Below are 27925 nucleotides of genomic sequence, written 5' to 3'. Positions count from 1 at the left end.
TCCGCTTGAAAGGGGCCAAGCCAGAGTTGTCGATTAGCTTCTAAAATGTCTTTTTCCGCTTAGAAACATTCTTAAGGTTTTCTTCTTGAAAACCACTATCAATATGTAGGGAAACGTACCAGTCGAATGCATATTCAGCTCACCTGATTAGCAGAGCCTGCTAGTTCGGACGACCCAAGGCCGCGGAATGCAATAAAAAGACGCCGGGAAGTATCAGATAACTTTTCTCACTATCACACTTTGTTTCCCACTACGTGTGAAACAAATGGGCAAAATATTCAATACAGGGTTATTACAAATGATCGAAGCGATTTAACAGCTCCACAATAGCTTTATTATTTGAGATATTTTCACAATGCTTTGCACACACATACAAAAACTCAGAAAGTTTTTTTGGGCATTCACAAATGTTCGATATGTGCCCCTTTACTGATTCGGCAGACATCAAGCCGATAATCAAGTTCCTCCCACACTCGGCGCAGCATGTCCCCATCAGTGAGTTCGAAAACATCGTTGATGCGAGCTCGCAGTTCTGGCACGTTTCTTGGTAGAGGAGGTTTAAACACTGAATCTTTCACATAACCCCACAGAAAGAAATCGCATGGGGCTAAGTCGGGAGAGCGTGGAGGCCATGACATGAATTGCTGATCATGATCTCCACCACGACCGATCCACCGGTTTTCCAATCTCCTGTTTAAGAAATGCCGAACATCATAATGGAAGTGCGGTGGAGCACCATCCTGTTGAGGCATGAGCCAATTTTCCAGCATGTCCAGATACACGTGTCCTGTAACGTTTTTTTCGCAGAAGAAAAAGGGGCCGTAAACTTTAAACCGTGAGACTGCACAAAACACGTTAACTTTTGATGAATTGAGAATTTGCTGCACGAATGCGCGAGGATTCTCTACCGCCCAGATTCGCACATTGTGTCTGTTCACTTCACCATTAAGAAAAACTGTTGCTTCATTACTGAAAACAAGTTTCGCACTGAACGCATCCTCTTCCATGAGCTGTTGCAACCGCGCCGAAAATTCAAAGCGTTTGACTTTGTCATCGGGTGTGAGGGCTTGTAGCAATTGTACACGGAAAGGCTTCTGCTTTAGCCTTTTCCGTAAGATTTTCCAAACCGTCGGCTGTGGTACGTTTAGCTCCCTGCTTGCTTTATTCGTCGACTTCCGCGGGCTACGCGTGACACTTGCCCGCACGCGTTCAACCGTTTCTTCGCTCACTGCAGGCCGACCCGTTGATTTCCCCTTACAGAGGCATCCAGAAGCTTTAAACTGCGCATACCATCGCCGAATGGAGTTAGCAGTTGGTGGATCTTTGTTGAACTTTATTCTGAAGTGTCGTTGCACTGTTATGACTGACTGACGTGAGTGCATTTCAAGCACGACATACGCTTTCTCGGCTCCTGTCGCAATTTTGTCTCACTGCGCTCTCGAGCGCTCTGGCGGCAGAAACCTGAAGTGCGGATTCAGCCGAACAAAGCTTTATGAGTTTTTCTACGTATCTGTAGTGTGTCGTGACCATATGTCAATGAATGTAGCTACAGTGAATTTATGAAACGCTTCAATCATTTGCAATAGCCCTGTACTTTGTATCACCCATATTCAACTGCTTTCAGTTCCTGAATCACAGTTAGTAGTAACTCACTCACGAGCACGATGTTGGCAAGTACTGGCCAAAGATTCTAATCTCTTTCTACTATCCCGATTCAAGTCATTCGGTACATCTATCTCGTTCACAAAATTCAGATACGGTAAGCCTTCTCTTTGATGTTCCTCAATTTTCATTTCAAGCTGTCCAAGAGATAAGGCACAAAATTCATGTCTGTTAGGATAGTTTAGGTGCGTCGATATTTAGTGTGAAAGAGCACTTTAGATGTCACTCATTTTTTAAAAACTGATTGACGTTCACTATTCAATATGTTACTACACGAATTTTTCTATTATTGCTATCTCATATGTTGCCAACGTAACATCTGAATCACAGTTGCTATACAAACTGTCACACGGTTCTCCACAGCTGATCCCTAGCATCACACACTGACAACTGGCCACCCTGGCAAGGACTGTGTGCTTACCACACTTTACTGGAGCTAATGAGGCATCTATCATATCAGAGTATGAACTGAGTGGTATGTTCTTATCCCCATATAATAATTAGGAATTGTAATCTTTGTCCCCTACACAATTTTCTTAGGTTTTTTTTTTTAATTGTGTCTGATAACAATGACTTCGTCCTAGATTTAGAAAAACGACAATCGACATTTCAATATAGAAATAGCTAATGAAGTATACTTGTTAATCTTGTAATGTGGACAGTCGCTTGCTCTTCCTCTGTACATCAGAATCTTGTTTGAGTAATTAGTAAGTTTTCGGAAAAGACGAAAGCAGTCGTAACAAAAGCTTACGGAGCACGGACGAGTAACGCTACGCAGCAGACACCACGGTTTTCCGATAAGCGGGGCTTGGCAGGCTGTCTTCACCCAACTTCTCGTGCTTGGCGCCGTCGCTCTCAAATTTCTTCACATGGCTATAGCAAACTAATTGGAGGTCGCTGTCGTTTGCGTAGGAGAAATCATAAGCAAAACAAAAATTTGTAATGGCAACCAAAACACTTTACGCTGACAGCCGCAGACACGTGAAACACCGCACGAGCATTGTTTGAGCTGGCTACAGACACACTTTACAAAAACGAATCTGAGAAACGTTTCATCGATGGCAAAAAAGGAGCCCGATTTCGTTAACGAAGATGATAAGAACAAAGTTCCTCGAGATGCTCGGTACAGGAGCATTTTTTTTTTTCACTCGACGTTATTTTCCGGACGATTTCTTTCGAGTCTACGAAGAGAGAGAAGTGGCAATGCCCCACTGTCACGCATAAACTGAATGATGTTGGCCGTTTTGGCCACGGCACGTGCGAACCACTGTTCTACTGAGAAGGGAATTTTATTATTCTTAGAAGGAGCCCTATGCCTATAAATTTGCGTTGGATTTATCCAATACAGAGGGCACTTTTGAAGATAGTTCATTTCTCTTCAGAAGGAATCGATACGTGCTAGTTGCGATGGTTCACAGGAAGTCTTTTACTTTTCTCAAAGTACGGTCTCAGGCGAACTCGTCCCCTCGGAATATTGCTTTTTCCCAGGGTGGCTTTGTTTCTCTAACGTCAACGAAGCACCTCGAAACCGCATACGAATTACACCTGAACACCTCCAAAGATGGCTGGAAATTACTCACGATGTTCCACAGAGAACAACAGATTCACCCATCTAGCCGATAATTCAATCATTGCCGTATGTCGCTCTGCGACCGTGTAACAGGACGCATTAAGTCCTCTACGTCCATCCCCCAGTTGCTGCATCGAGTTGTCCGTGTCCGTAAGAGCGCAGACGAACTTAATAAATCAGGGCGAGGATCCCGGAGAAAAATTTGCGACTTTTCATCTGTGGAAGATTGAAGAGCGTGTCGTGGAGAACAGTACGAGAACGTTTAGAGACGGGCCAGAGTGGAGCAGCGGCCAGGCGCCGCCCACGGCACGGCACGGCACCGCACCGTTACACACGCGGGACGCCGGCCGGCACTCGCCTACGTCTCGTAGCTGTCGGCCCTGCCTACTCCCGCTGGCCATCCGCAGCCCTCCCGACCTGGCCCACACCACACAGCCGCCAACTGTACAACGGTCCAGTCCACTCTTCCTACGCTCTCGACACGAGGCGACAGAAAATGGGGCGCGGGGGAAGACGACGTTTCGATCTGCGCAGTTACTGTCGGCTGGCCTGATTCTTCTAACGGTTTGGCACACGATTTCCAAACAGAGGTAAGACGAGTTATAGTTTGGCATCTACTTTAAATGATCGACTTCGTGCCTTTATTACATTGTGTCTCAATATTAAACAACACTGAGTGACTCTTTCTGAAACAAGGGGTTACCCAACGGGATCCAAATTGATGTAGCAGAGGGCAAAGCTTTTTTACTACCGCATTCTGCCACTAGGAGGGTATTGGGCTACGATTCTCTAGAGAGCTTGTACAGAAGCTCCCTAACATATCCGAGTTAGTAAGCCGAGCGACACTGCTAAAGAAGCTTCCATTTGTTTACCGATAGTTTTTTAATTTTTTAAAGGGCCGATCCTCGTGAATAGTGCACAGCCGTGAAGTTATACGTGTGCTAGGAAAAATGCATACACACTCTCGAAATGTTAAAAATGGCTTACGAGGCTGATACGGTGGCAGAAAATTAAGTGCCCGAGTAGTCTTCCGGTCAAATACACGGTACCACAGAGCGAAAAATAAAAAGGGATAAAATCAAACAACGGAAAAATACAGGTCGAAATGTAACAATATTATTAGATAAGGATAAAATGCGCAAAGCACAAAATGTGCAATCAAAAGGAGGAGTAAGTGCTGCAAAATTCAAACAAAACATCTTTTCCAAATAAGAGACATCTCTGTTTCTGTAGCAGAAAGTACAAATAATCCCAATACATCTGGCGACAAAACTGGAACGGAGACAAAGTTCTGAGCAATATTTGATTGCATTCGGTGGTTGAAGTCGTCCTTGCTACACATTCTTTGTTCCCGTAATCCACCTGGTCTCAGTCTCGGGTAGCACCCTGCCCTGTGCTTGCCCCATCCTACCCCACAACCTTATTCTTACTCATCCTGCTACACCCCACAGTCTCTCCTTCCTCTGTTCCGTCACCCACTTCCAATCCACTCCCCACTATCATCACTGTGCTAGCTGTTCAGGTAGTCACTCTCCTAGTGTTCGTTTTCAGTCTCATTTGCGTGTCTGTCTGTCTGTAATTCGATGCCTGTATTACTCAATTAGTTGTCTTTACTCTTAAATTATTTACCACAACACAGAAGTCTGCAGTGGTAAGAATTAGATTGTGAATCAGAACAGATCCTCAAATACTTTTGGCACAAAATAATATATAATAATGCGCCTACAACTGAACCTCTCTATGGGCTGAACAGCACTAGACAAGTGGAGGCCATTGTGGGCTCGTGCTAACTACAATTTACCACACCCGACTCTACACAAAATCATCATCGCACAGCAAAGTGGTTTCTGTGAAAACGAAAGCAATATTTGGCAAGCAATGACACTTTTTGAGCACACTTGCTTAGCTTTGAAAATTAATCACAGCACAAAACCTGTTTTCCTCAACATCGAAAAACCGTCTGATGAAGAATGGCATTTAGGACTTATCTATAAATCACTTCAACTCAACTGCCCATGTCATTTAGTCGAACATTTACCACAGCATTTTAAAATGCGTCCAACCCTAATAAGCAGAAGAGGGGTGTGTGAATGATATAGCTACTTACAGAAGCACTTCAAACCTGAAGTTCACTGACACCAAACTACAAAAACATCTTTAAGAAATTCAGAACTGTGCTCTTCTTTAAAAAATTATTATTGCCATCAACAAAACTCCAGCTATTTGGCTTACCAACAAATAAATAACACAAGTTGTTGAATTATTACAAACGGAATCGTCCTACTACAGAAAAAAATTATCAAATATGTAGGCATCTTCATTCACACACTGAATTTATCCAAAATTCTTCAAAGTTTCTCTTCTATCTATGCTCACTTTTGGCTCTGAGATTTGGTCATTGGTGGCTAATACGAAATATAAAAAGGTTAAAGTTACAAAATAAATTTCTATGAGTGCACTCCATAATCTTGCAAACACAATCACTCACACAGACCTTCAAATTCTACACAAAAATCAATTCTTTGTCCCATCAGCTTATCCATTTCAAAGGATAAATCCATAATGACTCAAGGCTGTAAATTCAACTTCTGGAAGGGGAAAAACTGATCAATTCAAAATCCTCATTTTCAAAACCTCAAGTTGTGACATAATGAATGAGATCTTGCTGCAGTGGTCTTAATGGGTCTTTAACCAGTCAGACAGCCCACCGACTTAGACAACACAAAACATTATGAACACCAACATCAGTTCTACATAAAATACAAGCACACTGTGCAACATTTTCCTGATTAACTTTGGAAGGGAACACTTGGAGCAAAAAAAATAAAGTCCTGTTTCAGAACAAGTGTTTACTATATTCACCAAACAAGTTTAGCACCCAACATAAAGGTAGCAGGAAGTGGATCCCCAACACAAAAGGCAGTTGCTGTATTTGAGGTGGTATGCTTGTACACTGCGGATAGTCTTGTCACGGGACAAAACTAGACTATAAAAAAACAATGTTGCAACACAATAAATAACAATCTACAATCATTTATTAAAAACACATATATACAAATATTTCAATTCAGTGTGACAGTGATAACGACGATGATGTGGAGCTGTGGTAATATGTTTAAGTTTTGAACACTGGTATACATTTATCGCAGTGAATGATGACTACCTAATCTAATGGCAGTTCCAGTACGGCTCTGCTGTCGGTGACAGTATCCGAGTTCTGTGTCTGTTAATAATGCACACTGTGCCACTCGACAGTCAATAAATATTCAGTGGTAACTGGTAAATGACAACTGGCAACTGATAACAACTCGAGGAGCAAAACAGTGCAAACACTTAAATTAATGGTTGGTAGATGAATATTCATTTGCATACTGTTTGCCTACCATCATGCAGGATTTAGCCCATGTTAGGTCTGTATTCTGTGATGCCAGAGCTTAACTATGGCAGCTGGATCGAGCTATCTTTGTGACATGCATAATATGGTCCTCAGTAGGTGTGCCCTCTAACTATAACTATTTGGTACCATGCCAGAGAGTGATACTGGCATATGGATTCTCCTGTGTACAGTATCTGTCAGTAGACTTACCTTCTTTTGTGCTCAGATTTGCAGATGCACTGAATTTATCCAAAGGAATTTTCTTCCTTTGCAGTGCTTTTTTTATTTGAAATGAACACTATTTCACTGGTGAATAGCTAATTGCACCATCTCAAGCATAATTATGCAACATCACACTAAATTTAGGTAGCACGCTTTCATGAGACTGTGTAAGGATCAATAAGTAATGGAGCCTATATTTCCATTTAACTGTATTTTCAGTTCTGAGTTACTGTGCAAAGAACTAAAAAAAACTGCAACCCATATGCCTGTTTAGCCAACCACCATACCAGAAAACATTAGGTCAGTGTCTTGCAGGTCATCAAACAATGCACACATGGTGTAGGCAACTGTAGTTATACACTGACTTATTTTTTCATACACTGTGTCTGGTGGTATATGACTAAACCAGTGCAGGAATTTCACTTTTTTAGTCCTACATACAGAAATCTGTATATCTCATTGTATAATATTACATTATTTGATATGAATACAGGAAATATTACATACTAACCTTTCCACAAAGGTGTGTGGATCACTTTACAACAAATGGACGTGTATAACCTGACTTTTGTGTGATATTAAATGAATATGTCCAATGGTACAAAATTAACTAATTGCAGATGAAATAAAGTGTTTATTTCAAATGAAAGAACAGGCTCACACAGGGAAATTTCTACTTTAAAGAAATTTCATATGTAAATAGATGTGGTAAGAAGCTCCATCTTTTCTCCATCAATAAGCATCACTCTTCAATATCTTATATGAAGTTAAAATTGGTTTTTAAAGTATTAAATTCATACAATGGTATAAATTGCTAAACTATAAATATCAGTTTTCACACGAATTGGAAATTAAGAATGAAATGGCTGAAAATGGCACTGCGGTGTTGTTTGTCTGTGAAAAATGGCAGATAATGGTGCAGCTATGTTAATTGACTAAAGTTATCCAGATTGCCTAAGGAGCTACGGTGCCAAAGATACTGGAAGTGCACACTGTACAATACAAATAAAATGTCGATATAAAATTCATTACATTTTTTAAATAATTTCTTTGTAACTGAACAATTTGGTACAACACTGACCAGGAAATTCGTAGTTTTAATGCTGAAACTATGAAAACTGCACTTTTATTTCCGTATGATCAATTGAGCACAATTCATATCTATATTTTAGAGGTTCTGGTGTATCCACACACATACATATTGCGTACATTTGTACAGCAAAAGAATCTGGTACCCAGTGATAAATAAGACTGCAGAATCTTCCACTTTGCAGCAGACAGTTGTAATATAAGTGTAGTTCCACAAATGATGGTGCTGACTCTCCCTGAGTGTATAGTCTTCTTGTTATGTTCATGACAGGTATGTGAATTCCATACAGCACGTTAGTAAATAGAGCCACATGGGACACACATGTCACGTTGCCTAAAGATGACTAACACAGATGGCAATTTTGCTTAGAAGTATATGATCAGTCTTAGATGATGATGATGATGATGATGATGATGAGGAGGAGGAGGAGGAGGAGGAGGAGGAGGAGGAGGAGGAGTATATGATAATTGGCTGCAATTCCAAGACATCAAGTATTCATTTCCTCAGGAAAACTGTCAACATCATTCTGTGGATTCTTACTTTCATAATAATATAACATTATACTATTAAGTTGTTATATTGTTTCTGTAGGAGTACACCAGGGACCTGCTCTTTCACCTCTCCTCTCATCTTAGTCATGAATACAGTCAGAAGAGATATGCAGAAAACAACAACCTGGACATGATGTGCTATCAGTCTCTGAAGATAAGACTAACTTGGAATGTGAAGTCCAAGCCTGAGACGACCATCTCACAGAATTCAGTGTATGACTCAATATAAAGAAAAAATAGTAACTCATCACAGATCTAAATTACTCACATTCCATCAGAATCAATCGCGCTGACCTCCAAACAACAAGGACTTTTAAGTACTTGGGCTTGACAACTGCTGCTGTCTACAGAAATCCATAACCACCTGAGCATTATGTGACTTAAACGGATGATTGGTTAGGTTGACTGGGGGAGGGGAGACCAAACAGCGAGGTCATCGGCCCCATGATCTAAGATGGCAGAAATCAGGGGAGGAACAACACAAACAGCACAGTCCAGTGAAGGGAAAGGGGAAGGGATAACAGGCAAGCAAAGAGGGAGGGAACAGGACTGTCAGGGTAGCGGGAAGAGGAAAGGGTGGAAACATGAAGAGCAGGGGTGCCCCAAAAATGCTCTGTGTGGTGGGCAACCACCGCTGCCACCAACCCGTCTGGATACCCACACCATACCATAATCACAATGCAATCAGGACAATAGCAAAGGGAGAAGACACAAGAAAAGGATAAACAAAACTGCACAACAAACCAGACAAAATGTAGGGAAAAAGGCAGGGAGAACCTGGCCAGTGTGGAGGCAAGGCCACGGCCTCCATAGTCATCGCGTACGCTAACTGGGGGACTTGAATTCCAGAGCAGAATTCAAGTACTTACACCTAAGAAGACAAACCATTTTTGCAAAGAAAATCGGGTTCAGATGCAGTCATGTGATGGTTATCCGCTAACCACTGACACAAGGAAGGTGGGAGGGCATATTTAATGTGAAGGAACAGAAAGTGGGGGCAGTACAGCAAAATATGGATCACCTTGAGGTTGAACTAAAAAGGAGGGGGGCACTCATTCTGGAGGTAAAAACCATCACTCAACCTAGTACAGCCAATGCAAAGACAGCAGAGTATAGTAGATTCCGGCCTGAAGAGGCAGATGGGAGAACACCATATGGTAGGAATATCCTTGATTGTGTGAAGTTTGTTAGATGGGGGGATAGGTGGACCACATCCCACCTCCCCCTCACCCCCCCCCCCCCCCCCCTCCGATCAGCAAGGTCATTTCCCAGTTTCCCAGGATACCCACGTGACCGGGTATCCAAAGGAAATCAACCGAACAAGAAGGATCACCAAGATCAGTGAGAAGGTCACGGATGGCAGGGATCAAGGAGCGGCTGGAAAAAAATCTGAACAGTAGCCTGAAGGCCACTCACTGCGTTTATGCATAACAAAACTTGGGTGACTGAGGACCATTTAAAGAAAGCAGAAGTCCCAACACATGGCTGTCAAATATGCTGTAAACACTCCACACATGGCATGCAAGAGATGATGTGCTATGCTAACAGAAAAAGTGAAGACATGATCAGAGGATTTAGAGCCATCGATGTGAACAACAGTGGCATCCTGAAACTCCAGTAAGAGCACTTTGAAGAAACAACAGGACACCACTGGAGAAATGGTGGATTATGGATGCCAGAAAAGATCCATCTGAATCAAGGGCAGAGGAAATAACAGTGTGGTGGGGGGGGGGGGGGGGAGGAGGAAATGGCCAGGACAGAATGTGGGGAAGAGGACAAGGAGGGGAGATGGAAGCCAAGTCCTGGCGGAGAGAATCAAGGTGGAGCTCAACTGTTAAACAAACCCACCCAAGGGGAAGCAGTTAGTAGGTGAAAGCCCAAATTCATGAAAAGAATGGAATAGGAGTGCCGGGCAGGCAAGAGCAGATAGCGATGGCAAAAGAAACCAATAGCTGGGACCTGTCAACCAAAAGGGGAGGGATCACAGCATCAACCATAAGACTATTGACAGGACTAGTGTGAAAGGCACCCAAGGCTAAACAGATACCATGATTGTGAACTGGATCCAAGAGGAGCAGTGTGGAAGGGGCAGCTGATCCATAAACATTACACCCATAGTCCATGTGACAGAGCTAATGCCTGATAAAGGTGAAGAAGGGTTGAAAGAGGTGTGGGCAACAAAGCAAACGATACTGAGTTTATGAAAGCAGCCAACATTCAAATGATGGATATGGGGAAATCAAGTAAGCTTGTTGTCAAAAAGAACACCCAATGAACGGAACTGGGGGACCACTGTAAGGTGTTGGATGTCGAGTCAGAGCTTCTGATCAGGATGGATCACAGTATGGCAACAGAACTGCACTACCCTCGGCTTACGGGGACACAACTGAAAACTGTACAACAGAGTCCGCATCGAGGCATGCCAGGCGGCGCTTTGGAGCTGCCATTCCATGGAGGCCACTGAGTGGGAGCTAGCCAAAATACAGATATCATCCACATATAGAGCTGGGGTGACCAAAGGTCCATCAGAGGCCACAAGTCCATGAATAGCGATGAGAAAAAGAAGGACACTTAATATGGAGCCCTGTGGAATACCATTCTCCTGAGTCCGCAGAGAACTGAGAACAGAACCAACCTGGCCTCTGAAAGACCAATGGGACAGGAATTGGTGAGTAAAAATCCGGAGGAGTACCCAAAGACCCTACTCGTGGAGCATAAAGAGGATGTGATGGCACCACAGTGTGTCAAGGCCTTACGAAGATTGAAGAAAACTCCGACAAGATAGTGCTACTGAGAAAAAAAACCTGCCAACTGCAGTTTCCAGTCGAACCAGATTATCAATCAGAGACCATCCCTCCCAAAAGCTGTACTGGTAAACAGATAAAAGGTCCTGAGATTCAAGGACCCAACTGAGCTAACAAGCTGTCATCTGTCCTAGTAACTTGCAGGGGATATTGGTCTGGCTGACTGGCCTGTAACTAACAAGGGACGATGGGTCCTTGACGGGCCTAAGGATAGGAACCAAAATACTGTCTATCCATTGAGAGGGGAAAATGTCTTGGAGCCAAATACATTTGAACACCTGGAGGAGATACTGCCGTTGTGGAGGACTGAGGCGTAGAGGCAGTGGGTTATGGATGGAATCAGGACCAGGGGCTGAATAGTGGGAAGAAGAGAGGGCCAGAAGTACCTCCTATTCAGTAAAAGGTCCATCTGACAAGGGGTGAAACATAAATGGATTTTCGGAGGAGTAAGGTGGCTGGATAAGAGGCTGACATCCATGCCATTGCAAAATGAGTCGCAAGGTGTTCAGTGAGAACTGATGGTCCATACAAACGTCATCTGAAAGAGCAAGGTCCAAAACGGAAGACTGTCACTGACAACCTTGGAGAGTGTGGAGTATAGACCATACCTGTGACAAACGGACAGAAGAACTTAGTAAGGAGACAAAGCGTTCCCAACATACCTGCTTGCTCTGATTCAGTTACAGGTTTTGGCGCAAAGATGTTTAAAGGTAATAAGACTGGCAGAGGACTGGTGCTGCTTAAAATGTTGCAAGGTGCAACGATGATTGTAGTAACCAAAACCAATCGTGGTAACGAATTGGGCTGCGGATCGGAACTGCCAGGCGGGGATGCCGCCGGCGGTGGAGCACGCACCATCGGGTAAACACAAGGACGAGTCGGATGACAGACCAACGACAACCTACAACGACCGACTATGACCGACACAACAAGGAAGAGATAAACAACGGAGGCTTGTAGAAACCACAACACCAAACACCAACAGTAAATCCACTCGGAACCAGAGCCAGGCAAATGTCAACAACGAGCAACAACCAGAACGCAGTACTGCTGAGATAGAGACGCAATCCAGAGTGAGTACCAGACTGCATGTGGTGTAGTGGTGGCACCCTCGCTGCGCTGAAGAGCCGTCGCGGACGCGGAGCCCTCTATGGGCTGGCCACGTCCATTTGTTCTGGCGCGTGTTCGACTTACGCGGCGGGAGGTACTAGAATGATCACGGATGGTGGTGGCAATAGTTATGCTCGACCAAGGAATTGGTCGATGGCAAACACGGCCTGTTGCGTAGGGAATGGCAATGCCAGCTGCGTGGATTATCTTATCGAACAGATCATGTTCGGGATCATCAATGCAATATGACAAAAATAGTATGAACATGAACTGGGAGGTATATAGAGGCTTATCGGCACTATGGAAAGCCCAGCAGCATAACCAGGTGATTAGGAGGTGAGAAGGGAAAGTGGGAATCAACAGGAAGTGGTCACTAACACAGAGGTCATCATGTGATGACCAATGTAAAGAGGTAAGGAGGGGATGGGAAGTGAGTGAAAGAGCAACAGTAGAGATAGTGACACAGGTGGCACTAAAATGAGTAGAGGCACCATCATTAAGAAGGCACAGGTCGTGGTCAGCATGAAACTGTGCTATGAAAGTTCGCTCCTCTGTCAGATCCTTTGCACTCTATGCATTCTGTTGATCAATTACCATTCCCAGAGGTACTATGTGGTTGCCTCCAGGCTAGAGTTTCATTAATATCACAAACTGCTGGGAAATCATACTGTTTTTGGGTGACTTACTGGCTTGCAAGGTCTCAGTCCAAATAAGATTTAACTTGCACCAGACAAGGCAGCAAGACTTCATATGCAGACTGTGATGTGGTGGTCCACCTTGCATCAGATCTGAAGGTCCACATTGCGGTTTTGAAACTACATAACCCTTGTTGGAGAACATTTTGCACATCACACACTCATTTGAAATCGCACAGGAGGCTAATGAATGACTGGTGGTGAGGCCACAAGTTGCAGTGGTCCACACACCCCACAGCTGCACTGCAAGTGTAAGACAACCTGCAGGGAGCACCCTTGTGATGTCTGTGTGTGACATTTCTACGGCATCTAAGTCTCTGGTCGCACCTCGTTGCAGACCACGGGGACCACTTCGTTTGTGCCAACAGTGTTTCTCCAATCACTCATGGGCTGACTGTCGAGACTGCTGGAGAACCTGCGTGCTCAGTAGCAAAGAGGATCATCTTCGATTGGTGTGTTGCAGCCACACAACCTGCCCCCGTCCTGTACCATGTGGGTATCAGGACATTGTTCATGCACTGCAGTCAGTAGCTCTACTGGACCCTTTCATGTAGATGCTCCACATTTATAATAAGGATGTCCATTTTCAGATGGACAAAGGAGCCACTGTCTGATCAATGTGGCAAAGTATGCCTGACTGGGCTCCACCGAGTTTTTTCTGGCCTCGCGGCATTTTGTGGCTTAGGGGGACATTTCTATTCCCTTTGTGGGCAGTTCTTGGTCACAGAAGCCTATGAACACATTAAATGGCTCATTACATTATTTGTTGTCCACCACACATTGGCTACTAAACACTTCTGGCCGATGCCTTTTAAACTGTTTGGATTTTCTATCTCTGACAAAATCATGGCTGTATCCACTGAAGCCCCTTTCCACAAACTATTTAATACATATCTCGGATGCACCTACGATTTTCAGGTTCACATCACCCTTCAGCCAGATGCCACACCTCATTTTCACCATGCAAGACCCATTCCAGTAGCCTTACAAACTGCAGTGAAGCAGGAGCTTTATCATCTCCCGGCTGCTGGAGTATTGAGCCTGTGAGATCTAGAGCATGAGTCACCCCACTCCTTATAAACAGGAAGCCCAATCGTTCTCCTCAATTTTATGGAGATTTCGAGGCTACCATCAATGCTCTATCACTCATTAAATCTTATCCTATTCCCAAAATGGAAGACCTCCTTACCAAAATTTCTGGTGGGCAATACCACTCAAAGACTGACTTTGCCAAAGCTTAGCTTCAGTTGTCCTTAGATGATGACTCTCAGAACATTGTTGTCGTCAACATGCCTTTTGGTTTATATAAGTGCAAGTGACTCCCATTTGGCACTGCTTCAGCCCCCACAAAATTCCAAAGGTATCTGGAACAACTGACACACACATTTTGGGTTGTGTGAATCTCTATTATCTCACTGTTACAGGACCCTTTCACCAGGAGCACTTGCAAAACCTCTGCAACCCTGCAGGACATAGGTCTGCATTGTAATTTGGACAAGTGGCGATTTTTCCAGCTGGAAGTGGAGTATTTAGGGTACTGGCTCGCCAAAGATGGAATCAAGACTACTGACTGAAATGCCACCACCATTGATTCCTTTTGCCAACTGAGGAACTTACCAACTGCAGGTGTTTTTTGGCAAAGTCAACTATTACCCCAAGTTCTGACCACAAGCAGCCCACATTGCACAACCCCACAATCATCAGCATAAAAATAGAGTGCCCTACCACTGGACCCTTGCCTGTGACCTAGCTTTTACTCAATAAAAAATCATGCTGAAATCCAACCCCTGAATCCTACCTTCATTTCCAGAAAATCTGGTGGATGTGGTGCCTGACACACCCGCCTATGGCATCAGGGCACACAGTAATGAAGATAGCTCCAAACAATCAGTTGCATACTCATTTGAGATGTTGCTCCCTGCACAGGGCACCTCCTCACAGATAAAAAAGAAGCAACCGGCAATTGTGTTTGCCACTAAAAAATCTCATAAATGTTCCTGGGCACATAAAATTATACTACTCGCCACTGTGTCCTTCAAACCACTTCACCAAATTCCTAACCTCGTTTGACATGACGCATTATCTTGTTGAAAAATGAGTCACTGCCGTCGGGAAACACAATTGTCACGAAGGAGTGTATACAGTCTGCAACCAATTTATGATAATCCATGGCCATCACGGAATCTTGCATGAGCTCTACTGGGCCCATGGATTCCCATTTTAATGACCCATAATGGAGCCAGCACCAGCTTGTTTCCGTCCTGCAGTACAGGTGTCAAGGAGATGTTCCCTGGAAGATGACAGATTTGCGCCCTCTCGTGGGCATGACGGACAACATATTAGGATTCATCAGACCATGACATGCTCGGCTACTATGGCATGTCCAATGCTGATGATCACTTGCCTAATTCAGTCACAGTTGCCAATGTCACGGTGTTGTATGGGTTATCAGCTGTGAAGACCCATCATTACGAGTGTTCAGACACATTTGTACTCTGCCCAGGGTTAAAGTCTAATGTTAGTTCTGCCACAGTTCGCTGCATGTCTTGTTTTACCAGTCTGCCCCGACTATGACATCTGTCACCTGTAATGAGGGGTGACTGCCCACCTCCATGACATATGGACAAGGTTTTGCCACATGTTGAAGACACTCACCACAACACACACTGAACACCCAGCAAGTGGTGCAGTTTCCAAAACGCTCACGCTTGGCCTCAGGGTGATCACAATCTACCCTCGGTCGAACTGAGATAGATCACACGCCTTCCCCATTCTACACACGGACAGCACACCAGCCGATGCCACACGTGCCGTGCACGTGTCTGACTATCTGCCATTCCTCACCAGGTGATGCTGCTGTCACCTGGGTGGGTTTATATCAATTGTAGGTCAGCGTTAATTAGTGTATGTTGTCATGCAGTATCCCTGTATAAGCAGGGGATCTGCTTTACTCGAAATCGAGGTCCAGGACAGCAGGTAGGCACAACAAGACATCATCATTTGAATGTTGTGCTGTGAGCTTCATCTTCAGATGTAACCACCGCCCATGTCCCGTTCATAGCCGTTCCATCATTATGCACCTGGCTTTACTGAGTGGGCCAGCAGCTAGGATGCTGGAGGATGGTACTAGATGCCAACACCAGTACCATCTCCAGCCTGGAGTACAGGAGTCATACCCACTGCACATCCTACCCCTCCACCTTCCGGTGACCACGAGGCCACAATGTCGGCACCGCTTGTGGTGGCTGCTGACAACTACCCACAGGCGCACCGGCACTACCTTCTGCATTCGTAGGGATCAGGGGAACCCTGTGGCACACTCTCCTCCAGCAATGTCGTGATGGACACTGCTGACCACCTTCCCTTTCTATAATTGACAGTTGAAGGGAAAGGGTCTTCATCCATACCATCTTTCCGCTTCCCGTGGCATCGTCTGGGGTGTCCCTGTTTAGGGTGGGAGGGATCTGATATCAGGTGCCAAAGAGGTTGGTGGACATAGGTTGCTGTTAGAGGGCACCCTAGCCACACAGTGCTGCGCTTGTACGGCTGCCACGCGAGTACGGCAGTTAATATCATTCCACACGGCTGTTGTACAGGCAGCCACCCAGGGAACAGCCAGTCAGTTCACTGCTCTCGTGCTCGATAGTGTTGGATCTACCTTCAATGTACTAGGACTGATCGATAACTACCTCGCTCGTCACCCAGTTACTCTCTTAGGTTTCATCTCAGATTTGTCTCTCCACTGCTCTTGGACTCATTGTCATCATTGTGACGACGGCTTTGAGTAGTGTCATGTTGTCATCTAGATTGTTTGTCCTTTCCTGGTTTGTTGTTTCATCTGCTGTCTGTCTGTTGCATTTCATTCACCTACCATTGGTTTGGGTTACTCTCCCACAAGCAGTCTTCCACCCCGTACCTACCTCTATTTATCCTTTTCTTCTGGTTCTCCCTCATGCGGCAGTCTGGGGGTCACTGTTTGTATGCACCCTTGCCTGGTGAACTGGTACAAACTGTTTTAGTGCACAAGGCAATGCCAGCCTATAAATGGCCACTGTAGAAGATATGTGTCATTCCACAATGACTTAAACACTCATATCTATTCATTTATTAAGTGATCACGTGTTCCTTTTGTGAACAGTGGACCTTTCATCTGCCGTTTTCACATTTTTTTTCCTGGCAATCATTGTCCCACAGGCTCCATGGCCATTGCACAATTATGTCGACAACCACATTGGTCAAGCTGTTCCCAATGCCACTAGTGCCCTATCGGTACCACAATGCCGCATCACACTGCTGCGCCATCTCCCAGAGCCATACACACCTGCCGATGCCCCACCACCCCATTGGTAGCTTTGCACCTCTGCTCCAGTTGGTCACGAGTACGGCCTCATGGTGGCACCAGTTGGCCCACACCAGGCTGTGCTGCCATCGTATCTTTCTCCAACAGTCTTTTTCTTTTCAGACATATTTCTGCCACCTTTGTTCGTGCCTTTGATAGGCTTCTTTGGTTGAGCCTTGTCTCCCATTGGCCACAGGCATACCCCAGTGTCAACTCTCTTGCCCTCCGAAGTCATTGTGTCTCAGGTGACTGTAGTTATCAGGCTCCTGTCTCACACTGGCCACCAACACCCACTAGTCTATCATCATCAGCAGCAGCAGCAGCAGCAGCAGCACCAGCACCAGCACCATCACCACCACGCTCTCCTTCAGTCGCTGGGCACCACTATCTCCATCCCTCCCCTCACCCCATGGAGAACACACTGACCTCTGTCATGATCACTACTCTGTCATCTTGAGGGGGCAGGGATATTGTACCTGACCGTCCATTGGCTACTTCCAGCACAACAGCCGCATCCAGCAGGTAATCTGCTTCAGGGCCATAAGTGCTTATTCTCGGTAGACTGTTTAAAATATCACATGTACAGCCCACATTTTAACACTGTACTGCTGATAATCTGTTGACACGCTGATCACTACCACGTGCCATCATGGGCCAGTAGTGCTCACAAGCAGTGTACTCATCAGCAGAAGCAGTTCTGGCATCACAGGGCTAAGTTGCATCCACCGTCACGTGCTAGCTGACTGCCACTGTCATATTCCTCCACCTGTGTTATTCTTGTGGGCCCGTCTATCAGAGCTCCTGCCGGGGCCCAGCCCGAAGACTGTATCCACACCCCATGTGAAATGTGATGTGACTCCAGCAGACACCAGGGATGGGACTTAGTAAATGAAACTTGTGTCAGTGACTGTCACAACCTATGCCATGGAAGATTCTTGTTCATATTGGATCAGGACAATCATTTAGTTGTGTCTTTCCACCGTTGCATCATACTGGACTTAACTTCTGCATATTGTGCTAATAAACTAAACTGTCATACTATACGGGAATCGTTATTTGTGTCTCAGCACTCGCTCACGTACGTGCTCCAGACGGGGATATAAAATAAGTGAAACAATGACTTGCTGTCACAGAAACTGAGATGCTCAGTTGAATATTTGAACTAACACTGCATTATCATGTCCCAAGTGATAAAGTTCATAAGTTACATGGATCAGCACCAATAGCAGATACAATGGTACAGCCATGTTCTTAGAGCAAACGTACCAACTGTAGCGAAAACTGTTTTTAGTTCGCTAGTAAATGGTAAATGGCCAGTAGAACAATCCAGGCAGTAATTGCTTGAAACTTTGCACGAAGATAAAGATCTCTGGCCTGCACTCTGATCAAGCACAATATCAGCTAAAATGGCAACCAGTGAACGACACCAGCATGCATTACAAACATTAAGAAAGAGGAAAAGGAAGATGAAGACAATTCTGTCATTATGATATATGCTTTCAGTATGAGATCGATAATTGCTGACAAATAACACTTTAAATGAAATATTTCTCTGAATCAGCTTTGGTAAATAAACATGACACATGAATTCTTTGCTCCACATCAACGTCAACTTATGGGCTTAACATCAATTTCTTTTAGTGAAAACTTCACTACTATTTCACTTTGTTACTGCTCAGACCAGTGTGCATTTGGCGACCATTAGATAGAGATTCTGCAGCAGGACAGGCAATAATTCTGTTGCATGATTTCAGGCAGTTAAGTTACAAAACAGAATGTCTAGAAAAAAGGCTTATAACAATATAATAAAAAGGATAATTGCTACTCACCAAATAGTGGAGTTGCTGAGTCGTAGAAAAGTGCAACAAAATGACTATTTGAAAGTTAGCTTCCAGCCAACAAGGCCTTTGTCCAAAATAAACACACACATATATACACACACACACACACACACACACACACACACACACACACACACACATGACCAGTCTCTAGCAGCTGGAGCCAGACTGTGAGCTTATAAACAATGAATCAACAGGGTTAACAACAAATTGCAGCAGCACACTTTAGCAACCATTAAGCAGTCATAATTTGGGAGTTTTCACCAATCATCAAAAGTGTCAGTCACTTTAAACAACATGAAATTGAAGAGTCATGGCCTACCTTGTAAGTTGTCCAGCATGTAGGTCAGCAGCCGATGAGTTCCATTAGGTTCCCCATACATGGCTAGGATCTCCTTTGTCAGAGGATTACCCTGGAGTCCTAAAATATGCAGCTGGAAGAGTTTCCCCAACTCGTATGGGAGAACCCGTAGATAGTTGTTGTTCAGCAGAAGTTCCCTGCACAAAGCAAAATAATAATAAAAAAAATCTTATAAAACTGAGTATAGTCTCGATATTGAAATAATGCTATGTTAAGTTAGGAGTAAACTGAAAGACTTTTAACAATGGCTGGTAGAATATGGACATGAAAATCTGCTGTGTATGTTTTAAGCAGGTTTAACCTCATCATTCTTTGTGGCTATATGAAATGCAAACCTGCTATTATGGTGCTAATGTTTGTTTAAAGAGAAATGTTTAATGTATGGTGGATTGTTGCAATCTTTGTTGAAAGGGGAAGATAAATAGATTGATAGTGAACAGTTAACAGCATATCATATATTTATAAGAAATGCTATCAGAACCATACACTAAGTTCATCTAATATTAACAACAGATCCTTCAACAAAGTCCCAAAATATCACCTTAAGCAAACAGCTGCATATTACAAAAAGCTGTGGCATCGTTGATCACTTTCTGCACACCTATATGATGATGTGTCTCAAGACTTAAAAAAAGAAAAATCACACTCATAAAATCAGCAAAAGTTTAGGAAACACTATCATTTATGCAAACCCCTACTTGCTATTTTCACAGGTGATATCTTAGATTTAGTGATTCAAAATTTCTAAAGGCACCTGTTGCAAGAAAGTAGTCCTGAATGTGTGACTACATTGACATGAAGGCAAAGCAATCAGGGGAATTAAGATTGACGCTGCTAGCAGTAGTTTATATAGAATCAGTATCAATAAAGGAGAGTAGGAAAGTTAATAGTACTATTACAAGGTAGGTGTTTCAACTTAAAGAGTCATATTTGGATGAGAATCATGTGTCAGGATCATTTCGAGTTGGTGAATGCAGTGGTGAGAAATCCTCTGTTAAGAGGAAATACCTAGTTTTTGAGCAATAAGGTCATGCATTCATGAGCCAAATGTCTGTCTTGCAGACAAACAGCAATTTTATTCTGTAATGAAAATCAACACAGTATTTGTGTAGCATGTAATGGAAAAGACTATTAATTTTTAAACACTAATGGACACATTTATTTTTCCTTTAACATACATACATATGTAAACAAATAGCTACATAATTGTGCTAAAATACGGATTGTACTTTTCTATTGTAAAGTGTCATTTGTACAGGGTGGTCCATTGAAAGTGACCGGGCCAAATATCTCATAAAATAAGCATCAAACGAAAAAACTACAAAGAACGAAATTTGTCTACCTTGAAGGGGAAAACCAGATGGCACTATGGCTGGCCCGCTAGATCGCGCTGCCATAGGTCAAATGGATATCAACTGCGTTCCCCCCCCCCCCCCCCCCCATAGGAACCCCCATTATTTATTACATATTCGTGAAGTACGTAAAGAAATATGAATGTTTTAGTTGAACCACTTTTTTTGCTTTGTAATAGATGGTGCTGTAATATTCACAAATGGTATAAGTACGTGGTATCACATAACATTCCACCAGTGCACACGGTATTTGCTTTGTGATACATTACCCGTGTTAAAATGGACCGTTTACCAATTGTGGAAAAGGTCGATATTGAGTTGATGTATGGCTATTGTGATCAAAATGCGCAACGGGTGTGTGCTATGTATGCTGCTCGGTATCCTGGACGACATCATCCAAGTGTCCGGGCTGTTCTCCGGATAGTTAAGTTATTTAAGGAAACAGGAAGTGTTCAGCCACATGTGAAACGCCAACTATGACCTGCAACAAATGATGATGCCCAAGTAGGTGTTCTAGCTGCTGTCGTGGCTAATCCACACATCATTAGCAGACAAATTGCACAAGAATCAGGAACCTCAAAAACATCGGTGCTGAGAATGTGACATCAACATCAATTGCACCCGTACCATATTTCTATGCACCAGGAATTGCATGGCAACGACTTTGAACGTTGTGTAGAGTTCTGCCACTGAGCACAAGAGAAATTACGAAACGATGACAGATTTTTTGCATGCATTCTATTTAGCGACTACGCATTATTCACCAACAGCGGTAACGTCAACCGGCATAATATGCACTATTGGGCAATGGAAAATCCACGATGTCTGCGACAAATGGAATGTCAGCGTCCTTGACGGGTTAATGTATGGTGCGGCATTGTTGGATGAAGGTTAATAGGCCCCCATTTTATCAATGGCAATCTAAATGGTGCAATGTATGCTGATTTCCGACGTAATGTTCTACCGATCTTACTACAAGATGTTTCACTGCATGATAAAATGACGATGTACTTCCAACTTGATGGTGTCCGGCACATAGCTCACGTGCGGTTGAAGCGGTATTGAATAGCATATTTCATGACAGGTGGATTGGTCGTCGAAGCATGGTCCGCACGTTCACTGGATCTGACATCCCCGGATTTCTCTCTGTGGGGAAAGTTGAAGGATATTTGCTATTGTGATCCACCATAGTGCCATCTGGTTTCCCCCTTCAAGTTAGATAAGTTTCATTCTTTGTGGTTTTTTCGTCTGACGCTTATTTCGTAAGATATTTGGCCCGGTCATGATCAATGGACCACGCTGTATAATTGTGTATTTTGTTGAATCATACAAAAATGTTCAAATGTGATGATGAAATCTTATTACAAAATGTTTGGCAGAGAACTTTTCCATTCTTCATTTCCATCATAGAAACAAAGCTTGTTATTTTTCAGGAATGAATGTGGTTTTTTCTTTTAGTTCTATCTACAAAACTCCTTGTCCCAAGGCATTTACAACTGAGTTTTTTGTAGAAATAATACCCCATTTCCTTAAGTTGTAATCATGGGCAATCAGACTACAAAATGGGCATTCTTTAAATTTCTCAGACATTTCCCTTTGCAAAATATTACCACTCATAACTGCATTTGTAGTGCAATTAAGCTACTTTGCTGTTTGCACTGAACTTCTTTTGTCCCTTTTTTTGCACAGGCAAACATTTTCTCATTGGCTCTCTTTCTAAAGCAATTCCATTCAATTTGTTTCATTTAGTTCTGTGTGGTGATGATGGTTCATACTCGCTTGTAGAAAAGGTATACTCATCGTCAACACCTAATGTATCACCTAGTCAGAGATATTTCGCCAAATAACTTATCATTAATGAGTTCAAACAGTGCATTCTCAAAAAAATCTCTTCATTTTCATATTACACAGCTATTACATTTTAAAACATATCTGAATATGTAACAGCATGACACCAGAATATTCTGCCTGGGCGAGCATACCATGAAGGTCCCACTTCATTATACCATACAGCATGCAATCTTTATAGTCCAAAAACTATGCATTTTCTCAACAAAAAAACACCACCACTCCAACCAGTGACACACAATGAGCCCAGAATTTATCATTATCATCATCATCATCATTTAAGACCGATTATGCCTTTCAGCATTAAGTCTGGAGCATAGACCCCCTTATAAAATTCCTCCATGATCCCCAATGCAGTGGTAACATTGGTGCCTCTTCTGATGTTAAGCCTATTACTTCAAAATCATTCTTAACCGAATCCAGGTACCTTCCCCTTGGTTTACCCCGACTACTCCTACCCTCTACTGCTGAACCCATGGGTCTCTTGGGTAACCTTGCTTCTCCCATGCATGTAACATGACCCCACCATCTAAGCCTGTTCGACCTGACTGCTACATCTATAGAGTTCATTCCCAGTTTTTCTTTGATTTCCTCATTGTGGACCCCCTCCTGCCATTGTTCCCATCTACTAGTACCTGCAATCATCCTTGCTACTTTCATATCTGTAACCTCAACCTTATTGATAAGGTAACCTGAATCCACCCAGCTTCCGCTGCCATACAACAAAGCTGGTGAAAAGATTGAACGGTGCACAGATAACGTAGTCTTGATGCTGACTTCCTTCTTGCAGAAGAGAGTAGATCGTAGCTGAGCGCTCACTGCATTAGCTTTGCTACACCTCGCTTCCAGTTCTTTCACTATGTTGCCATCCTGTGAGAATATGCATCCTAAGTACTTGAAACCGTCCACCTGTTCTAACTTTGTTCCTCCTATTTGGCACTCAATCCGTTTATATCTCTTTCCCACTGACTTTCATTTTGGAGATGCTAATCTTCATACCATAGTCCTTACATTTCTGATCTAGGTCTGAAATATTACTTTGCACACTTTCAATCGAATCTGCCATCACAACCGCATATGCAAGACTGCTTATTTTGTGTTCACATATCTTAATCTCACCCAGCCAGTCTATTGTTTTCAACATATGATCCATAAATAATGTGAACAACAGTGGAGACAGGTTGCAGCCTTGTCTTGCCCCTGAAACTACTCTGAACCACGAACTCAATTTACCGTCAACTCTAACTGCTACCTGACTATTCATGTAAAGACCTTTAATTGCTTGCAAAAGTTTGCCTCCTATTCCATAATCTTGTAGAACAGACAATAACTTCCTCCTAGGAACCTGGTCATATGTCTTTTCTAGATCTATAAAGCATAGATACAATTCCCTATTCTACTCGTAACACTTCTCCATTATTTGCCGTAAGATAAAGTTCTGGTCCTGACAACCTCTATGAGGCGTAACCCACACTGATTTTCATCCAATTTGTCCTCAACTAATACTCGCACCCTTCCAGCAATACCTGAGAAGATTTTACCCACAATGCTGATTAAAGAGATGCATCTGTAGTTGTTACAATCTTTTATGTTTCCATGTTTAAAGACTGGTGTGATTACTGCTTTCGTCCAGTCTGATGGAACCTGTCCCGACTCCCAGGCCATTTCAATTATCCTGTGTAGCCATTTAAGACCTGACATTCCACTGTATTTGATGAGTTCCGACTTAATTTCATCCACTCCAGCCGCTTTATTGCACTGCAATCTATTGAATATTTTCTCCAGTTCCTCAAATGTGATCCTATTTCCATCATCATTCTTATCCCATTGTACATCGAAATCTGAAACATTACTGATCATATTTTCACCTACATTGAGCAACTCTTCAAAATATTCCCTCAATCTGCCCATGGCATCAACAGGATTCACCAGCAGTTTTCCTGACCTGTCCAAAATACTGGTCATTTCCTTCTTACCTTCCTTTCAAAGACTGCTAATTACATTTCAGAATGTTCTAAAGTCTTCCCAAGATTTCTTCTTGGATCCTGCAATTAACTGTTTGGCTTTGTTTCTTTCTTCAACATAACTTTCTCTGTCTACCTGAGTTCTAGTATGTAGCCATTTTTGATACGGCTTCTTTTTCTTTTTACAGGCTGCCTTGTCTGTGTCATTCCACCAAGCTGTTTGCTTCATCCTACCTTTATACACCACTGTTCCAAAACATTCTGTAGCCACTTCTAGAACTGTGTCCCTGTACCTTATCCATTCCTTTTCCAATGACTGTAATTGACTACATTCAACTAACTGGTACCTTTCTGAGATCGCTGTTATGTACTTGTGCCTGATTTCCTTATCCTGAAGTTTCTCCACTCTTATCCTCCTACATATGGACCTGACCTCTTGCACTTTCGGCCTCACAATACCAATTTCACTGCAGATTAAATAGTGATCAGTGTCATCAAAGAATCCCCTGAATACACGTGTGTCCCTCACAGCCTTCCCGAATTCCTGATCTGTTGTTATATAGTCAATGACAGATCTGATTCCCCTGCCTTCCCAAGTATACCAGTGAATGTTCTTATGTTTAAGAAAAGGAGTTTGTGATTACTAAGCCCATACTGGCACAGTAATCCAAGAGTTGTTTCTGCCCAGTATGTATGTTTTACTCAAATATGACTCATACAGTTTAAACACCTATTTTGTCCGAGTGCTGATTTGAAGGGCAAAATGGGAGGTCATGTTGCTACTTATAAATGCATACAGAAAAGTCTTTTTGACTCACTTAACAGTTGTAATAGTAAAGGGACAAATTTATATCCAAATAAGGCACAGTCCAGTAAGAGCTTTAACACATCTGGAATCCTTTGGTTGCCCTCTTAATGACTTTCAACATTATTTCCAAGATTTCCCACTACCAGAACAGAATTAATAGCTGTTATGGCTCTGAAGCAATGGGTGATTTCTGATCCCTATAAATAAATAGTAGAAGTAGAGGAGGGGGGGGGGGGGGAGAGCAAAAGCACACTCAATGTTTCACTTGTTACCATACGCTTTATGTAAAGTTCCATAACTACACAGAGGTCAAATCTTACAAGACAGTTTATTCACAGATTGACAAAATTCTGAGCATATACTGGGTCTTATGCTTATCATTAGTTACAGCATTAGGAAGTACCTCCAAGAAACTTATCTTTTGACACATCATCAGTGCCGATTCATAAAAATATTGTTCTTACGAAACACGACTGGCTCTATACTCACACAAAGTAACAAGTGCTATCAATAGGGGAATCTCGAGATGACTCCACATTTTTAGATGTTCAAAAGACTTCTGACAGCATTCTTCGTAAGAGCTTATAATCAAATTGCATGCCTACAAGCAATTTTCACAGTTGTGCAATTTGATTTATGACTTCGTATCAGGTAGGCTACAGTTTGTGGCAACTGACAGGAAGTCATTGAGTGAAAAAGTAATGGCTGCCATTCCACAAGGAAGTGTAACAGACCCTCTGCTGTTCCTGATCTAAATAAACAATTTAGGAGACAATCTTATCAGTCTTCTTTGATTATTTGCAGACGATGCTTTAATTTGCTGTCTAGTAAAATTATTATGATGTAACTGCAAGTGTCAGAACGAAAAGGAAGAAAGTAAGACCAGAGAAGGTAATGAGGCAATGTCAGCCAATAGACCGCTGATACGAACCGCGACACGACAGGACTGAACTCTGCAAGCAGTGAATATAAGCACTGCTACTGCCAGCCTCGGCTGGGCATTAGTGGACAGTATTAGCACGGCCTAGCAAAGAGTAATAAAGTATCAGTTATAAGTGATCCAAATCCATTGCTTGTCTGGACATTGTCTACAGAGGACATTACTGTTTACGTGTAGCCCATTGTTTGCAGCATCATTGTTATTTCAAAGTTATTGAAATAAAACTACTAATGTTATTTGCTTGAATTGTTGTATAGCCTTCCGGGAACGCAGCATCCCTTAGGCATCCTATATGAGACGAGTGGGCAAGACTCCACAACTGGCGACGACAATCTGATGAACTTCGTTGGCTGACGGCCACAGACTTTCTTGTATGTTGTGCTAGTGCCTTAATTCTCTCTTGTCTTTACTTTTACTTTGCAGGGGTGCTCATTACTTTACCAGTTTCTTGTCATTTTTGCTAATGAGTGTTTTCACGTAGGTGTTGCAGAAATGTTCTATGCTTTTTTTGTCTGTGTGTTTCATTTTTGCCTTCGAACATGTCTCCCCCCCCCCCCCCCTTTTGCCACCCTGGCCAGCCCCCTGCTCAGGCACTGCAGCCACAAGCACATTAGATAACACACAGCTAAGTAGATGTTTCAGTTACACACACAGCTGATTGCTGCACTACCCAACACAATGCAGCAGCTACTGGCCAACACTGTGCACCCAACAGAACAAGCACGACTTACTACAGCTGCTATACCACCTTTTCGACAGTTTCGGGAACAAGCAGAGGAATGGCTCGAGGGGTTACACCAATTCGAGGGACATTTACTAGCTCACAATGTACCAGGTACTGTGAAACTTCCTATCTATTAACTGCAGCAAGAAGTGCAGTGTTCAGAATAATTCAAAAACTCTTTCCTAATATCACTCCTAGTGAAGTTGCGTACAACAATGTTACCAGCTCGCTACCGAACTATTATAACCAACAAGTGAATGTGGTAGCAGCTAGGTGTCAATTCTTTAATCGCAAAAACTGGTCAGAACAAACTATCATGAGTGGGTAACAGATTTGCAAGGTATGAAAAGGAAATGCAAATTCAAATGTGCTTGCGGTGCTTTATATTCAGATGTTATGTTGCATGATGTGATCGTGTACAATGTGCCTGATGTCAGACTCAAAGAACAGATTCTGAAACAAACCAATCCATCATTTCAGCTGGTAGTGCAAACATTAGGTCAGTAAGATTCCGGTGCCTTGTCGGCTCATACATTTGGGCAGCCAGCTATTTGTCAGGTTGAGTGCCATGCTCGTGACTGCCCCATTCCGCACCGGCAGTGTCTGCTAGCCACGCCAAATAAACAACCTTCCACACCATGTAAGCAGCTCACTACACAGGCAAACAG

At 43.1% G+C, this 27925-nt stretch overlaps 1 protein-coding gene across 4 annotated transcripts in view; it reads right to left on the bottom strand.

The window, feature by feature from the left end:
• LOC126279128 (CCR4-NOT transcription complex subunit 6-like) overlaps positions 1-27925 on the bottom strand; it is an 811221-nt gene that overhangs the window by 739872 nt on the left and 43424 nt on the right. For all 4 annotated transcript variants that reach the window (XM_049979620.1, XM_049979621.1, XM_049979619.1 and 1 more), the window contains exon 4: positions 19583-19758. In XM_049979620.1, coding sequence (XP_049835577.1) covers positions 19583-19758 — 176 coding nt within the window. The remainder of the gene's footprint in view (positions 1-19582; positions 19759-27925) is intronic.

The sequence above is a fragment of the Schistocerca gregaria genome, chromosome 6 (assembly GCF_023897955.1).
Source record: "Schistocerca gregaria isolate iqSchGreg1 chromosome 6, iqSchGreg1.2, whole genome shotgun sequence".
Taxonomy (NCBI): Eukaryota; Metazoa; Arthropoda; class Insecta; order Orthoptera; family Acrididae; genus Schistocerca; species Schistocerca gregaria.
Note: the sequence above shows the minus strand (reverse complement) of the source record. Positions and strands in the feature narration are given on the sequence as shown.